The 18,736-nt window shown below is 46.3% G+C and overlaps 1 protein-coding gene across 1 annotated transcript in view; it reads left to right on the top strand.

Annotated features, from left to right (window-relative positions):
• Nucleotides 1-15,977, top strand: part of Igf1r (insulin like growth factor 1 receptor) — a 321,945-nt gene extending 305,968 nt beyond the window's left edge. Inside the window, exons 20-21 of the mRNA XM_004658155.2 lie at nt 91-225; nt 8,432-15,977. Of these exons, the coding sequence (XP_004658212.1) occupies nt 91-225; nt 8,432-8,813 (517 nt within the window). The 3' untranslated portion in view covers nt 8,814-15,977. The remainder of the gene's footprint in view (nt 1-90; nt 226-8,431) is intronic.
• Nucleotides 15,978-18,736: the final 2,759 nt, after the last annotated feature.

Consider the following 18,736-nt stretch of genomic DNA (forward strand, 5'->3'; position numbering starts at 1 on the left):
TGAGCCTTGGTGGGTGTGCTCTGAGTCTTCTTTAGTGTTGAGTCGAGTTCTCAGCAGCTTCTGGATATTCTTACTCTTTTTCTCCCGTAGGTCCTTTGGAGTCGTCCTCTGGGAGATTGCCACACTAGCTGAGCAGCCGTACCAGGGCTTATCCAACGAGCAAGTCCTTCGCTTTGTCATGGAAGGTGGCCTTCTGGACAAGCCAGACAACTGCCCCGACATGCTGTATGTATTTCCTGGGTCCCCTCAGCTCTCCTTTGATACTATTCCTCACGTAACTGTCTTCTTGGGCCACCTAAGGTTAGTAATTCTGGGAGCCATTCTCTTTGAGCCTGTGTGTGCAGGAGAGGATTACAAGAGGGCTTTTGTATCCATACTGGAGGAAACATGTTTATAGAGCCTTGTGGGAGCACATGAATCCCATCTTGTGCACCTTGGCCCCTCAGTGCTGATTTTCACTTTGCACAACTCCCCATGTGAAATATGTGACCGAAGCAGTCCTGGCTTATCTTTCTCATGCAGTGATATAACAGTTAGTACTCTTAAGCCAGGAGTTCATCCTCAGACTTTAACAGGCTAGAGAGATCTACACACCTGGTTCACACAGCTTGGTGGTCAAAACTTACTCGTGAACTACATAGAGTGACAGGAGGTTACAAACTGCTCTTAGCTTCATCTCTGAAGTAAGGTTGAGCTCACCCCTCTGTGGGCAAAGTCCTGGTCATACCCTCCTTTGGGTATTCATGAGTTTATTGACTCACCCCACATGAGAAAGAAGCCATGTAATTCCTGAGAGTTGTCAGGATGGGAGTGTATCCGTAGTGCCATGGTGGACCTCAATGCCTCCTTGAGAAACTCCCTGAGATAACCAGTGAGACAAGGTTTGTGTTGCCTCACACTTGTAGGGATGTTATTCCATGGTTGGCTGGCTCCCTTTCTTCTGGGATTGTGGTAAGGCAGCACATCATGGTGGGAAGCAGGTGTCAGAGTAGAAACACTTCATGGTTGGAGAATGAAAGAGAGCAAAAATAAGGAGCAGAAACCCCACAGTTCCATTGAAGGCATGTTCCTTGTCACATGAAGATGTCCCACTGGGCTCACCTCTTAAAAGTTCCTCACCTCCCCCAGTGCACCAAGCTAGGGACAAGCCTTTGTGGAACATTCAATATACAAACCATATTACCCCTGTGGGGAGACTTCTTGCTTCGATTAGTGGTGGTATTTTGTGTCTCCATGGAGGTCAAAGCTGCTGAAGAGGGAGGATGGTCTTTCTTGGAATAAGGCCCCAGGGAGAATGATAAGGTGGTCTGGTTGAACCTCAGGTGCAGGCTGGGAGTTGTGGGCTTGTTTTTGATGTGCACACCTTAAGTCAGGGATCAGCTATTCTTCTGGATCCCAGGAGGTAAACAAGAGGATAAGCTCCCACAAGTATGTTAAGACCATCACAGGAGTTTACTAGAATTGCTTCTCAGGACAGATTCGAGCCTCACTTGTGAAAGACAATTCCCAGAGGAATTGTCAGGCTGTCTTTATGTCTGCAAAAAAGATGTGTCCCTGGCTACCATGCCTTGAGTGAGCACTGGCTCAAGTTGGAGCTCTGAGGTCTTCTGATGATGTACTGATTGGAGTAAGACATGCATATTTTGTGGGCAGAGACCCCTCTACCCAGGGTTGCCAGCAACTCTTCTCAGAGTCTCACAAGGCTGAACCCAAGGAAGCTCTGTCAGGTGGAGTAAACTTGCAATTGTAAGACTAAAGTCATCCAGAGACTCTGAGGTTTTGGAGGCCACGTTCACTCAAGCCTTTGCCACATGCCACCTCCATCATCCCTCACAACGGAAGCTTGCTTCGTAAAGGCCAAACAGACAATGGTTCTGCTGCTTCTATTGTTTTTGCTGATTTAAGTCGGCCATTCAGAATAGTCTCCCGTTTGGACATTCACTGTTGTTATCTGATGAACAGCATAATTAAAGCAGTAAAATATCCCATCATATTCAAAAAGCCCACCTGCACCCAAGCAAGGATATTATAAGAGATATTTATACCAGGGTTGCTAATCTTAGGTCCCTCTTAGAGTCCCACAGCCTCAGAAACATTCCATCCAAAAATTAAAATCCTTGCCAGGTGTGGTGGTGCACACCTTTAATCCCAGCACTCGGGAAGCCGAAGTAGGAGAATCACTGTGAGTTCCAGGTCAGCCTGGGTTGGAGGGAGACCCTACCTCGAAAAATAACAAAAAAATAAATAAATAAACAAGGTCCTGCTTTCATCCCAAAGCTCTGAGTGTTGCTGCCTATGTAGAAGGTGTAGCCTTATCCTCCCTGCCACTGGCTGAGGACAGAAAAGCAAAAGAGGCTACACATAGACCCTGTGCTGCTGCCCAGTGGATCGATCTCTGATGTAGATTAAGAGGGAAGGCCACAAGGAGGATACCACAGAATGCCAGCCACAGTGCTGGCATTCTCCTCTCATAAGCAAATATGCATGTGGGGGTTCCTATCTTCTTCTGGTATCAACCAGGACTTGGACAATCAGCATGTGGCCTGGGGCTGGGTCCCGTCCTGAGCCTGTACAATAAAGCTACCAGTAATGGCTTCTCAGAGAGCAATGCATGTGGACAGAGGGGCACCCAGGCTTCTGGATCAGTCTTCCCAGGGAAGCCTCTTCACAACTCCACGGCCCTATGTTCCCAATGTCGGAAGACCCAAAGGGCACTCCATGCACTTCTATATATTTTTCCTGCATGTATCCAAGACCTTATGGTTGAAAGTAACAGTAGATACCATCTTACAGACTTTTAGAGGGTAAAAAACCAGAAGCAGCTTAGAGGAGATTGCCACTGAGCTGTCAGCTGAGGCTGTGGTCATCTGGACACTCGCTTGAGGTGTCTAATCAGCTTCTAAGATGATGGGGACACTGATATGGCTGTGTTGCACAGGAGGGCCTAGTTGTCTACGAGTCTCCTGTGGGAGTGTCCTCATGACATGCAGCCTGCTCCCTGTGGAGCATATCCACCTTATTTTTTGAGACAGTTTCTCACTGAATGGGGAGTTTGCTCAGCTAGCCAGCAAGCCCCCGGGAACCTCCTGTCTCCACTTCCCCAGCTCTGGGATTACAGGAGCACACCACCACACCTGATTTTTACATGGATGTTGGTGGAGTGCACTTAACCAAATGAGGCATCTTCCCAGCCCCTAAATGTTTATTTTATTATTATTATTATTATTTGGTTTTCTGAAATAGGGTCTTGCTCTAGCTCAGGGTAGCCTTGAACTCACAGAAATCCTCCTACCTCTGCCTACCAAGTGCTGAGATTAAAGGCATGCACCACCACCCCTGGCTAAATCTTTATTTTTTGATACTGAAGTTTGAATTTCTTGTAATTTCATGTTTTACAAAATATTCTTTTTTTGTTTGTTTTGTTTTTTCAAGGTAGGGTCTCACTCTAGCCCAGTCTGACCTGGAATTCACTATGTAGTCTCAGGGTGGCCTCAAACTCACAGCAGTACTCCTACCTCTGCCTCCTGATTAAAGGCGTGCACCACCACAACCAGCCAAAAATACTGTTCCTTTGATTTTTTTTCCCCCAACTTTTTAGAAATACAGAAGCCATTCTTACTTGAAGAGCCTTACAAAATTGGGCAGGCAGCAGGCCAGGCTGGGTCTCTGAACTTATAAATTCTCCATCCTCCCTTGCAGCAGTGATACCTGCAAGCAAGGTAGCCACCACATTGTAACTTGTGACCTGACTCCACAGGCACCAGCACACCTGCTTATGTGCGGTGGGAAGCAGCTACCCAGAGGAGCTCTGGCTGTCCCAGATCCTTGTCCTCACCACCTTCACTCACAGTGTCCTTCACAAGTCTGCTCTTACTTGTATATTGTGGCTTCTGTATTCATACCAGGCCATTGTAAGAAGTCATTTGTAGCCAAAATGGAAGTGGTGAAGGATGAGTGCTGCCACCTCGAAACTTGCTAAAGGTGCACCGTGCCAGCATAGATTTGAATAATAGAACGGTGGTATTTCGCAAGCTTAGAAAACAGTTCAAAGGAGCAGTTGTGAATTTTTGTTTCTGTGGTTTGGGGCTGGTCGCAAGAGAGGTACTGTTTTTGTGCTTGCTCTTATGCTCCGGTCAATGTTTGTCTCAGAAACTCATGGGATTCCTGACGTAGCCCCATCTCCAGATGACTGGAGTTTTCATAAGAATTTAATATGCCTGGGAAGCAGCACCTGCCGTGGGAAAGGCAGTGGACTTCCTGTTCCCAGCCTAGCAAGAGGAGGAAGTTTACACGGAGAGGTTGCTCTTGGATATGAGATGTTTAATTCAGGAGGCATTTCTCCTTTGCCATCCAGAACCCCCTTGGCAAATTTGTCTCCTTTCTAAGAAAAGAACAGAGTGAAGGGAGACAAGCTGGCTTCATAAGGAGTGTCTGTGATGCCCTTCTGAATTTACTGAGCTGATGGGAAGAAGTGTTCTGGGAAAGGGTTATTTTGTTACAGTAAGTGAGAGAATGGACTCCCCTAGCCCAGGAGAGTTCCTGCCCCTTGGGAATTATATGAAACCTGGCTGGTTACATGTGTATAAGAAGGGCTTCTATTGTGGGGTTCAGAGGTGGAAACACACCCCAACACACACGCATTTTTGGCCATGCTGTGGCCTCGGGAAGTCCCTTGGCTGCTCAGCAATGCCTGCAAGTGAAGCAGGCTGCTTCAGGCATAGCCAGATCCCTAGTCCAGAGTGTCAAAACACATTCCTACTTTAGAAGAAAGACTACCGTCTGATCTTCCAAGGATATTTAGGTCTATGAGTTTCAACTCCATGACTCAGTATGAATTAAATTAGCAAGCATCGTGAAATCCTATTCACTGGGGTTGTAGTTCCCCTTTGCATCCATATTTAAGTGGATAACAAAGCCCACCTTAACCTTCTTCAAACACCAGAAGTTCAGTTCCTTGGCCCCACATATCAGGGAACTATCTGGGTGTGTTACTGCCTACTGAAGTCATAGAGACCTGAGACCCATAAAGATGGACCTGGAGTTAAGGAACAAGGGGTCCTTGGAGGCATGAAAGGTTGCAGCCCTAATGCTATAGGGAAAGGTCTAGGATAGGGATTTGAGCTCAGTCATAAAAACTTGGGTACTGCTGGGTGTGGTGGCAAACGCCTTTAATCCCAGCTCTCGGGAGGCAGAGGTAGGAGGACCACTATGAATTCGAGGCCACCCTGAGACTACATAGGGAATTTAAGCCACATGCAAGAAAAGGACTTGCCACTTTTGAGCCCAGAGAGTCACCAACTGAGATGTATCAGAAACATACTTGACTCTGACTGCTCTTACAGTTTTCAGACACTAGTTTTTCTTTCTCCCATGGAAGCCTCTAGGTTGCTAGGAATCCTGAGCTGGTTTTGCAGAGCTCAAGTGCATAAGGTCCACATGCAGGTTGGCTATACCTGGTGACCCCCAGCATGAGCTTTGATACAGTGCCAAGGCAGTACATCATCTCTGCTCCAGGTCCTATCTGAGAAGTGACTCCTAAGACACCTCTTGACTACCTCAGGCCGCTGGGAGGGCATCCATTCAGCCCTGCAGAACCTTCCTGAAGTCTGGTCCCTGGAGAGAATCATTGGCTGCTGAGTGTATCTTGGATTTCTGATATCCCACACAGATTACAGCCGGTTCAGCTCAGTTCATGGGAAGCAGGGGCAGGAAAGAGTGAGAATATGGTGTACATATGCCCCTATCACCAGCCCCGTAAGGTAGACATCTCTCCTGGGAGCCAGCTTCACAACAGAGTAGGACTTCACTGGAGCCTGCCTGTCCCCTGGGGGAGGGCTAGAGGTGGGCCCCAAAGAGAGGTGCATTTTGTAAAGGACAGTTCCAGGCTCGCCAGAGCTGAGCAGTGGTTTAAACATGTGCTTTTTAAAAGAAGAGTTTTATCAGCTTATAAATCCTTCTAGAGTCTATTGGAGAGGTTTCTTGTGGAAAGAGTGTAAACAAGGTCTTGATTCCCGCAGAGCAAAAAAGACTTCCTTTTATGGGCAGCGCTGGAAGGGCTATGACTCTGGAATGGTTTAAAAGAGGGATCACATGGCTTGTTTGTGCTGATGTCACCGCATCACTGCCCTGCTGGTGGCACCTTCTCAGCCCCCCAGCCACAGGGCATGGAGCCAGGCACATCTCATGTTCTTGGCCCTGGTTGCACTTCTATTCAGGGACAAATCAGTCAGCCAGAAAGGAAATTGCAGCCTAGCCATAGAGATGAGTTCTGTGTATTTACAGCCCATTTTAATTAATTTTGGGGGAAAATGATGGGGACATGGGAAGGCAGGCCTGTTTGCCACCTAACCAGAACAAGAGAACGGGTTACATACTGGATTATCAATGCGAACCAAACCTACCCATGAGATCAGGCTATCGGTGGACAGCCGCAAGTGGGTGGTCTCCTGGGGTGGAGGACTATGGCTGCTCTAATTTGGGGAACCAAAGTGTAATCTTACTACTTCACAGAGAACCTCACTCCCACTTGACCCTCCCTAATTTTGTGACCTTGTACACATTACATAATATCTTGGTGCTTTCTCCACATGTGTACAATGCATGTGGGTTATACAGCTCCTCCTCCTCTGAATCTTAAGGACTCGTGTGGCTTGCATTGCCTGAAGCCTGGCATGCACAGCCAGCACCCACCACTGTGGTTGGTGCTGCACTGGGGAGTGTTGGGGAGAGAGAATAACAAGTTAGTTGTCATTCACCTTTAATATAGTTCTTCCTCCAAAGAAAGCATCAGACACCTTTTTTTGTTTTCTCCAGGTGGTGAGATAATCCATATTTTAAACTTGCAGGCTAAATAGCCTCTGTTCTAACTGCCCACCCTGTGGTAGGAACCTGAGTGTGGCCATGGGTAATATTCAGCCCCACGGGCCTGGCTTCTGCTCTAGTGAGACTCTACTTATTAAAACAGGCTGTTAGCTGCATCTGACCTGGCTTGCCATTTGCTGATGCCTAGGCCTCTAGGTTTCTGAGTTCTGAATGGATCTTTGTCTAACCCTTTCCTGCCCCCTCTCTAGGTCACTGCACGGCACTGATGTAAGTGACTTGACCCTAGGTGGGCAAGTGGAGTCTGTTTGCAGGCACTTTCCACACTCAGCGGTGCACTGCTGTTGTAAGGGATTCTCTCCCATGGAATTCTCTCTGGGACCAAATGTAAACAGGTGGTCGGTCTAGTGGTCAAGAAGCCAGTGTGGGGTGTTTTGAGTGTCCTGCAGATGAGAAGTTCCAATCAGCATTTTTTTTTTTTTTTTTTTTTTTTACTATTGTTGAAAAGCATCTGTTGAGCCAGAATTTTTAAAACAAAATGTGTAGTTTCAGACAAAGAACAGGTGGAAAGAGCTTTGGCTTCATGTTTCTGTTAGAGAGGGTTACTGCCCTCCCCCAGCCATGGCAGTTTTAATTCCTTTTGATCCCTGTGTTCTGCAACCAGCCTAGACCTTTGCTCCTTTGCTTCACCTAGAAGAGCTTAGGTTCTGTCTGCATCCATCCATATCTCTCTCTCTCCCTCTCTCTCTCTCTCTCTCTCGTGTGTGTGCGTGTGTTTTAATAGTAGTATCCAAGTACACAGCCTTCCTCTTTCTTCTACATGTAGCCTCTGGTCCTCCCACAGGACCCAGCCCATGGTGAGCAGACTCCTTCTGGCCCATGTGATTCTGGGGGCTTCCCAGAGGTTGACGGTCTAGCTGGAGTGATGGAGGTTCAGCACCAGCTTTGTGCTCTATTCCTGCCCTGTCTGTGCTTTGTAGAAGATATTTATTCAGGGTTTTTGATTGTTTGTTGGGATCTAGCCTGAAGCCTCCATCAGGACTCTGTTTCAGGGCAGTGCAGATCTTCCGACTAGATCCTGACTTTGTGGGGCACTCAGTAAGCAGGTGCTGGCTTGAGACTGCAAGCTTGAAATTTGCATTCCTTCTGTCTGGTAAAGCTGCCACCTACTTCCTCAGGTCTCCTTCTTCATGCCAGAGGTGCCCAAACGCCAGGGGAAACTTGGGAATGGCAGAGGTGGGACTTAGTGCTGTCAGGGACACCACGATCTTCTTTAGTGAGAGGTTTTCTGCCTTCTGATCCTGTAAACAATGCTTAACCAGTGGCTGCAAGAGGCGCTTCAGCTAGAAAACCATTGTTTTTATGTCTTGATACCATCACCGTAAATGCCCCTGGCTTTGTGAACTCTGGGAAGCGAGAGATGCTGCATGGCACTATGGTTGGGTCTCGGTTTCTAGGTGGCAGGTGAAATGGAGAAGCCAAAGCCTGGCATAGCTATCCGGATGGGGTATGGATGTGCTGTGTACTCTTCACTCTAACCTCAACAAGAGGCCAGCAGGCTACTTGGCCACAGCTGGCAGCCAGCCTACCCTCTGTCCTTCTTTCCTTTTAGGTTTGAGCTGATGCGTATGTGCTGGCAGTACAACCCCAAGATGCGGCCTTCATTCCTGGAGATCATCGGCAGCATCAAGGATGAGATGGAGCCCAGCTTTCAGGAGGTCTCCTTCTACTACAGCGAGGAGAACAAGCCGCCTGAGGCAGAGGAGTTGGAGCTGGAGCCCGAGAACATGGAGAGTGTCCCCCTGGACCCGTCGGCCTCCTCAGCCTCCCTACCATTGCCTGAAAGACACTCAGGACACAAGGCCGAGAACGGCCCAGGCCCTGGAGTGCTAGTCCTTCGAGCCAGCTTCGATGAGAGACAGCCTTACGCACACATGAACGGGGGACGGGCCAACGAGAGGGCCTTGCCACTGCCCCAGTCTTCAACCTGCTGATTTTGGATCCCGGATCCCGTGCAAACAGTAACGTGTGTGCTCACTCAGCAGGGCGGGGGGAGGGTAGAGAGAGCAGGTTTTAACAATCTATTCACAAGCCTCCTGTACCTCAGTGGATCTTCAGAACTGCCATTGCTGCTCACGGGAGACGGCTTCTCTGCAGTAAATACATTTGGGATGTTCCTTTTTTCAATATGCAAGCAGCTTTTTATTTCCCTACCCAAACCCTTAACTGACATGGGCCTCTGCAAACCTTAATGACAACACTTAATAGCAACAGAACACTTGAGAATTGAGTTTCCTCATTCTCTGCCTTTCTTTCTCCCTCCCTTCTTCCTCACTCCCTTCTCTCTCTTTTTCCTTCCTTCCTTCCTCCCTGTTCCTCTCCTGCTCTCTCCTTTCTCCTTTTTCTGCTTCATAATGGAAAAATATTTGCCACAAGCCCAGCTGGGAAGCCTTTTTTAAATCAAATTGAAGAAATGGCTGTCCCTGGGGCTCCTCATCACCCCACACATACCTGCCTGACACCACAGGTCTTTACAAAAAAGAAAATGAAAAAATACACACACTGAGATGGAATTTTTTACCTGTATCTTTAACCTTTTTAGGATCTAAAATTTGAAAAGGGCCATTATTCATCCATGGTTGTTACCATTTTAACGCTGCCAAATTTTGCCAAAATCCTGTTCTTTCTCCCTTACACTCCTCATGCTGATTTTCTTCTGTCCAAAGGCAAGTGGTTGAACATGGCATCCAGTTAATAATGCCGTTTAAGAGACATGTTAGTGATGCCTCCACCATGCCCTGGTGTGCTTGTTAAGCCCACATTCATCTGGGTCTCATTGCTTTTGATGACTAGGTTACCAATTGGGAGAACTGCACAAGATGGGACTGTCCCTCTTTGAAGATGGGGAAAGCTGAACCCAGCCCCCTGTCCTTCTCCCCCTTCCTCCACCCCACCTCTACCAGGATTCTGGAGGAAATGGTCCAGAGCAAGCCTGAAAGCCAGGCTCTGGGTCATGGTGGTCCTTATAACAGCTCCTTCCCCAAGCCCCAGCCTCCCTCCTGGGCCCTCAAGGCACACAGGTGGAAGGAGTTCCAGGGACCTGGCTGGGCCGTCGGTGCAGGTGTGTAAGGAAGGGGTTCAGACACCACAGCCGCGGGAAGAGCACAGGCAGTGGATCCAAGCATTCTAAGCTTTGTTGACATTTCCTCTGTTCCTAGGACTTCTTCATGGGTCTCACAGTTCTATGTTAGACCATGAAACATTTGCATACACATCGTCTTTAATGTCACTTTTATAACTTTTTTACGGTTCAGATATTCATCTATACGTCTGTACAAAAAAAAAAAAAGCTGCTATTTTTTTTGTTCTTTATCTTTGTGGATTTAATCTATGAAAACCTTCAGGTCTACCCTTCTCCCTTTCTGCTCACTCCAAGAAACTTCTTATGCTTTGTACTAGAGTGTGTGATTTTTCTTCCTCTTCTCCCAGTAATGGATACTTCTAGAACTTAATTTGCCATGAACTGTTTGATGCCTTTTTATAAATACATCCTTCTTCCCCTGCTCCCCAAAACCCCATTAGTTGTCTTCTAACCGGTTGGCCCTGTGGGCATGACACTGGTGAGGGGACTGAGGCAGTGGGAGGCCCAGGCCCAGGGTTCCACTTTGGCACACTCTCTTTCCTGTGTCTCCCATACACCACATTGGCGTTTGTTACAGTGCAAGACATGCTGCAATCTCAGGTCAGAAACGAAAAGGTTGACTATCTCACACATCCTTGTTCGGTGTTTATATAGTCCCTGTTGTTGAGAGTCACACCTCCTCTCTCCCTCTCTCTTTGTTTTGGTTGTGACACATATATATTTATATATATATATTTTTAATTATTGGGTACAACAGCAGTTTTAACTGCAGACACTAGGCATTGGGATTGCTATTTTTTTTAATGGATAGTTAATCCATCCCACAGAAACAGCTGCTGAGTCCTGGGGTATAGCAGCTCCTCTGCCTCCCTCCACAACCATCCCCACCAGACCAATCTACCTGTCTATAACCAGAGCATCCCAAGGGACTGCCTGCATGTGGGCGAGGGCATGAACCCCCCAGAACCCCCAAGGCCAGGACAGCTCTCTCCGAGGTGCACAGGAGTACCCTTCCACACATCAGGTCTGCAGGCCTAAGTGCCACAGTGGCCATACAGTCCTTTGTTGCCTCCCAAGGGACCATAGCCTGGCAGTGACATGCTGTTCTATAGCCAGGAATGTCAGGCCTCGGAGACCCAGGGATCTTGTTTTGTTTAGTTTTTAGCACTTCTCACCAGAGTGATGACAGCAGAAGATGAGAAGGGAATGTTTAAATTCTGAGAAAGAACAAAGCTTGAGCGTGGTGACTGGAGATTAAACACAGAAAGAAAGTCTAGTGCTTTTTTACTTATTAGTTCAGTCTCATGACTTCTTCACTAGCCTCTGTCCCACCATGTTTTCCCTTAAAAAAGAAAATAAGAAAAAGTTCATTACAAAGATATTATATGTAGGAATTTTCTTTTTAATTTATTTTGTGATACCAGTTTTAATCACTGTAGAGAAGCCCCCATTATGAATTTAAATATTGAGGAAAGAGTTTGTATGTGTGAGTGTGTGTGTGAAAGTATGTAAGACAGGACAGTTCTTGTTTTTGGGGTGGTTTTTTTGTTGTTTTTCAAACATTTATCTACCTCACTCTTATTTTTTTATATGTGTATATAGAAAAAAAGATTACATCTCACACTTTCTCAGTATCTAACAATAGGCCATTGATACTGGTAACCTCATCCACACCACAGGCCACACCCAGGTGATGCAGGGAGAGGCCAGGCTGTATTCTGGGGTCAAAGCAACACTAACTCCCTTCCCTCTCCACTCATCTCCAACAGCTTTTCCAAGATGTCTCCTCTCCTCTCATGTTCCTTTTGTTCACTTTTTCCTCACCTGGTTTCCTCGAAGGTTCCCCAGCTCCTCACCCAGTGCACTCACGAGCCAAGAAAGGTCACCATGGGGCCACTTTGCTATACCTGGAAACTGAGTTTGAAACAAAATGGCCTTATGCTGATTTAATGGTCAACACATTTTGTCTGTGAGAGAGCAAGTCTCCCTAGGTTTTGAGAGCAGGGAGGTATCCACACGTAGGCTGTCTGTGGCAATCCCATGTGTGCCCATGTGAGGCACCCATTTGGCCCCTTCAGCTGCTTCTGTGAGGCCTTTGCTAAGGCAAGGGCCATGCCACCAGTGTGTTGCTGCATTGGTTCTGTTCAAAAATGCAGCCATGTTAACAGTTAGCTCCTCCCTTGGCCCTCTGCTGCAGACAGAAGACCAGTGTGATGGAGAAAGGGTCGGGGCTAAGCCTGTGCCTCTGCAGGCTGCTCCCTTACCTCAGCCTCCTCTCCTCATACCCACCCACCCCCAAGGCTAAACTAGAACTGACCAAACCTTGAGGCTGGAAAGCCAGTGGTCGTTGCCCAGCTGTCCCTGTGGGTTTGTGCCTCCCGCTAGGGCTGTGCCTCTGTCCATCCCATCACCCTGCTGCTCACGAGGGTGGACAGTGTGCTCTGTACTTTCAGCAGCTGCTCTTGCAGGCCCTGGGACTTGAGCTGGGTAACACAGTCAGTGGTTTTCCCCCAAGTGTGGGTGTGTACTGCTTAACAGTATTTAGTACCACAGTTAAGTTCAGGAGCCTTTTCCCTCCTACCAGAATGCTACCCTTCTCCAAGTCCTGGAAATTGTTGGGTCAATGAGAGATACGTACTGTTTGATCAGGGTTTTCTTCTTCCACAGTGTCGGTGACCCCTTAGAATAGTGGCCTCTCCTCTCTTTTGCACATACCTACCGGTTTCCACAACTGGATTTCTACAGATCATTCAGCTGGTTTTAAGGATTTTTGTTTAAACTGTCCGAGTTGTTGGTGTCGTTTTGTTTTTGTTTCATATAGATGGTCTTACTTTTAAGTAGAGAGAAAACACTAACAGTGTAGTGCCCATCATAACAAATGCTTCAGAAACATTTCAATAAAAGAGAACATTTTGCTTGTGTGATGGTGCAGTCATTTTACTGGACCAACCCATCCACCTTGATTATTCCGAGGCATCAGTGTCCACAGTTCTAGCCTGACTTCACGCTGACTTTCCCACCTCTTCCTGGTTTTTCTCTTTTGTATGCTCCACATCATCTTATCAAGCTGAGCTGTGGCATTTTTCCATGCACCCTCCTTTCTGACAGCAGCTCACATTGCTCGAAGTAACATGAACCACTGAGGCACATCATTTAACTGATGTGAGCATTGAAACGTTCTCACACGCAGCCCTTCCCTGAGGCAGCAGGAGCTGGTGTATTGTGGAGATGTTGAACTTAAGCTGGAAGAGACCAAGATCACCCAAGGTCTCCTTTAAGTGATGTCATAACATTTGACACTCATTGGATTGAAGCTTCCTCCTGGAAGATGGAAGACTGTGGCCATCACCACCCTCTCCTTCCGGCCTGTTTCGTATGACCCAGGACCACATTTCAATGGTAGGCACATTGGCTGCATAAAACAGAGAAGTGGTTATGGTGAAACTACCAGATGGCAGAATGTTTGGTATGAAGCAGTGTATTTTGGTTACAGAGTGATGAGCTATGTATGGTAGCCAGCTCAAGGCAGTACGACCTACCAAAGCCTCTTTCTCAGCAGTCCACCTCTGTTGGTGGGTGGCCACACCTAACACAGGCAGCTGTGTAATAAAGTTCCACTGAGCTCAGGTGGGTGAGGATGCTCACCCGAGGTCCTTAGATGTCACCATTGGGTCCTTCAAGGGTGTCCAGACAGTGTTGAAAGCAACTCCTTTCCGAAACATCAGCACCCTGCCGATGATAGTACCACTCCTTTGATATGCCTTGGCCCATTCCAGCAGTTCCAGTAATCCACTTACGGTTTGGGTTTTTTTTTTTTTTAATGTTATTTTTGTGTTTGTCAGCCGTCTTTTCATTTCCTGGGCTAAGCAGCAGCATTGGGCGATATGGACCAGAGAGATCCATCCACTTAAGAACCAGTGATGGTGGTCAGACTTTCTTACTCCACTCTGAACTAGATGGTGGTACAAATGAGAACTTCAAGAGAGGATGCTGTTTAGATTGAATCTCTGTTGCCAGAGATGCTGAAGATAGAGACCTCGAACAGGCCAGAGGGTCTTGTTCTGGGCCTCCAACTTGGATGACTAGGTGGCCATTTAGAGAATGAACGTTCTTTGATGGTGGGATGACCCCACAGTAGGAAACCATGGTAAAAGGGATCATGACATGAAGACGTGAATTGCTGGCAGAAGGGTACCGGGCTTGGAAGAAGCATGGACCATGTTTTGAACTTGATGGTTTCTGAAGGTGTCAGACCACATCCAGGCTCCACAGTCATCCATGGGCATTTGCTTTCAGCACATAAACCTAACATCCTGCTCTGGAAACTTAACATAGACTTAAGTCACATTGTTCAAGAATGCAGACTCCATACACTCATCAGTTGAGTTATCAGTTCTGGGGCATGACCTTAGGGTTTTGTTTTATTTTGTTTCTGTAAGAACATAGTAATCACCCGTGTACGTCCACGTGTGTGTCTGCATTTTTCCAGTAAACATGTTTTACTTAGTCACCCACTAGCATTTCCCATAGGGCTTCTACGTCCAGTAGATTACGGGTAGTCAGCTGACGAAGATCTGGTTTACAAGAACTAATTAAATGTTTCATTGCATTTTTGTAAGAACATAGAATAATTTTATAAAATGTTTGTAGTTTATAATTGCCGAAAATAATTTAAAGACACTTTTTTTCTCTGTGTGTGCAAATGTGTGTTTTTGATCCATTTTTTAGAACACCTGTTTTAAATAGCAAGCTTTACAATATGCCAAAAAAAAATTAAGGAACAAAAAACAGATTTCCTCTCCCACCCCGGGACCCAAGCTAAGGTCCCTCTTCCTTCCCCCATGCTTTGTGCCCTTGTTTATAACAAAGGAATGATGGTGATTGAAAAAGTAGTTCTGTATCTTCAGTATCTTGGTCTTCTAGAACGCTCTGCTGGGGAAGGGACTCATCTTTTACTGATCATTTCCTTTTGAAGTGTGGCAATTTTAACAGATGGAAAGAACCTCATTGGCCATGGAAACAGCAGAGATGTTGGTGCCCAGCAGTGTGTGACATTGTTCGGCATCTGGCTTGCCTGGTTTGGTAGTTGTCATTGTTCTGCAGTGCCGTAGAGATGGAAGGACTTCAGGGCACAGCAAATGATTGTCACAATGATCACACATACGATTCTAGAATCCAGGCCATTGTTTATATGCCTCATATCCTGATCAGTGCTTGGTTCTAACAAGGAAGAGACCTTATTTGTGTTTCAAGCAGAATGCTGAAGATACTTTTCAGTACAAAACAATTCTTTTTAATAAAACTCACAACATGCCCCACTTTTTTTTTTAAGTGAAATCCCATGTCCTTTGGTTCCCAGCACATTATTGGCCATGTCTACACAACTCCACAAAATACCCATTGTTGGAAACATCTGGAATTTTCATACTCCATAAGAGAAAGGTCCAGAAGTCATTTGTTTTCAGCTTCTCGTCTGGATGCTAGGCATTGCACAGGTGTGTCTGCAGGTGTGGCAGATGCCTGGGAAACACCTGTCTGCTTCCTAAGCCAGTGAGGTTGGGGTGAGAGGCTTGCCAGAGTTTGTCTACCTCTGGGATTTAAAAAAAAAAATCAAACCAGAAGGCGCGATGGAATGGATGCATCGCAAATAATGCATTTTCTGAGTTTTCTTGTTAAAGTTTTCTTAAAAAAGTAAAAACAACAAAAAAACATAACAATATGGCCAATTTGTTACATAAAATGACTTTCTGTGTATAAATTATTCCTAAAAATTCTTCTGTTTATATAAAAAAAATCAGTAGATAAAAAATTCAAAATGTTTTGTATATTCTGTTGTAAGAATTTATTCCTGTTATTGCGATATACTCTGGATTCTTTACATTATGAGGAAAAAAAAAAGAAACTTTGTCTATTTTGAATGGCTGAAGCTAAAGCCACTTTAGTTTCTCTTACTTGGCTTTTTTCTAGTAGTTAAAGTACTACATGAGTTAAGTTAAATAAAAGAATTCTGTATGCACTCTTTGTCTCTGATTTTGTTTACTCCCTTTTCTGGAACCCTTACCCCCTTCTTCCACAGGGGAGTCGAGCTCTGTATGGCACATGTGTTCACACACGTCAATTGGAAGTGTTCTATGAGAAAGCATGGTTGTGTTCTTGACGGCTGAGCTTCTCTACATGCAAATTGCTAGTAAACTTGGGGAAGCTGCTCTGTCTTAAGTCAGCCAGAAGAAAGTGTGAATACGTAAGTACAGGCTTCTGTGCTGATTCACAGGCTTTTTCCCTAGACCTTCCCCCAATACAAGGCCACAGTCGATTTTACCTATGGGACTGTAGGGCAAAGGACCTGCATGCCTGCACTTCCATGTCCATGTTGACCCTTCAGAGATGTGGCTGGCTACAGGTGATCCAGTGTTTGTTCCTTTCTAAACAGCCTTTTCTAGAAAGTGGTCTGGCTTGCTCCCATCTTGACATCATCATCTTTGTCCTTGCTGGAGAGGGTTGTGTGATAATAGTAGGAAAATGAAGCAGGCTGTAAATGCTCTTGTCTGAATGACAAGCTGGTCAGCTCGCTAAACATTAGTCATGGGAAGTTGTGCTGCAGTGACAAAATTAGGCATCAGATGAAGGACTAAATAGCAAGACGTAAACAGTACAGGCAAGTCAAAGGTCAAGGTCACTCAAGACCTGGTCAGCCTCACAGATACATGAACGTACAAGCAAAAGTTCTTGATGAAAGAACATACCTTCAAACCTGGTATTATCCCAGGGTTTCTGCCCACTGGGTGCCAAGGGACCTTCACTAGATGACTGACAGAAGTCTCATCTCTAAGGATGCCCAACAAGCTGGTGCTACACCCTCAGGTTGCTATGGTGTATCCTATACTTGGCCTAACCAGCCAAAAGGTGCCAGATTGTGAGGATGTAGGTACTGGGCCTTTAAAAGTCCCTACTTCCCTCTGTGCAACTTCCTAAGCAGGTTTGGTCCAGCTATTTATTAGTCCAGTGTCACTATAACATAATAGCTCAGGCGGGCTGACTATAAAGGAGAGAGGTTGAACTTCTTGAAGATTTGAGAGCATAGTGCTAACATCAGCTTAGTTCTTGGTGAAGACGTGGCTTGTGGCAAGAGCACGTGTGGGAGGAACACATCACATCTCAAACAGGAAACCAGGAAACAGCTCAAGGACCAGCTCACTCTTACCACATTCCAAAAGTGCACAGGAAGCTGGACATGGTGGCACATGCCTTCAATGCACTCAGGAGGCTAAGGCAGGAGAATCGCTGTGAACTTGAGGCCAGCCTGGGACTACAGAGTGAGTTCAGATCAGCATGGGCTACAGTGAGACCCTACCTCAGAAAAAAAAAAAAAAAGCACAGAGTGCCTCAAGAGTACTTAACTTTTGAGAGCAGTACCTCTGTGGACTTCCCACCAGGCCCCATGTCCTAAAGGCTCCACCATCTCTTAACAGCACCCTGGGGACCAAGCTTCCAACATATGAACCCTTAAGAGAACATTAAAACCATATCCAAGCCACACAAACTGAGTCCATCCTAGGGGCATTTACACTTTATACTATCGCACTGGGAGTGATGCATTTTCACAAACGTTCTCTCACTAGATATTCACAACCAACCTACAAAGTGGGGGTTTTTGTCACTGCTTAGATGAGCACACACAGATGCATGCTTCACGCCCTCCAGATACTACAGGACTAACATCGGCCAGCCTTTTATGCTGTTGTTTACAAACAGCCATGACTATACAGCCCCCAATGGGTACCACCAAAGGATGTCAGGCCATTACACAGACCAGGATGCAAATGGGCCCCTGGGGTTGGCCTTAGAAAACTCTGGAGTCACAGAAGAGGAAATGGAGGGAGAGATTTCACAGTGTAAAGCTCTGTGCCTCCCAACTAAAAGTCTATATATATTTTTTAAAAATGCAATAGCAGAGTGCAAAGCAATAGGAAATAACAGTGGAGCCTGGTGCCAGGACAGGAGCTAGAATGGTGAGGGTCGGTAGCATTGAGGACCCTGGGCAGCAGCTGTTTGCCCAGAAAGAGGGACATTTCCACATTTACAAACCATGCAGGCTAGCTCCATGCATGTGGCCAGTACCATCCACCTCACTTTCTATGTTGATCTGCCACAATGTCACTTTGATCTGTTCTGTGCCCGTGTTCCCAGTTTATTTGCAGTCATAAAGTCTGTTCCCAGTGCTAGCTGCAAGACAGTCAAGGGCTGGCCAAATCCTCTCCTTTGAGCTTCAGCTTTGGGTGGCCTTTTCACAATGCTGGCTATTGCCACCAGACCTTGTATATCTAGGCAAGTGCTCTAGAACTGAGATACATCCCAGCCCAGTTCCTTAGATATATGGTTACAAATACCTTTTCTTATAGGAAGTGAATCTAGGCACTAAACAAGTGTGGGTTTTTGTAAAAGTATCAAGTAGGAAATGATGGTTGTGATCACAGGAACATAAGAAATGTCTGAGTGATGAGCTGCCTTCATTCACTCCTCAAAGAAACAAATGCTACTGATGGGGCTTGGGATGAAAATGTATCCCCAAAGGACATGGAGACACTGGACACACAGAACACCTGGCTGTGAGCAGCTTGTAAAACCCAGGGCACTGTCATAAAATCCAAACAAAAAAATGAAACAAACACTGGGCATGATGGCGCAGGCCTTTACTCCCAGCACTTGGGAGGCAGAGGTAGGAGGATTGCTATGAGTTTGAGGCCACCCGGAGACTACATAGTGAATTCCAGGCCA

Source organism: Jaculus jaculus, chromosome 3 (genome assembly GCF_020740685.1).
Source record: "Jaculus jaculus isolate mJacJac1 chromosome 3, mJacJac1.mat.Y.cur, whole genome shotgun sequence".
In the NCBI taxonomy this organism is placed as follows: domain Eukaryota; kingdom Metazoa; phylum Chordata; class Mammalia; order Rodentia; family Dipodidae; genus Jaculus; species Jaculus jaculus.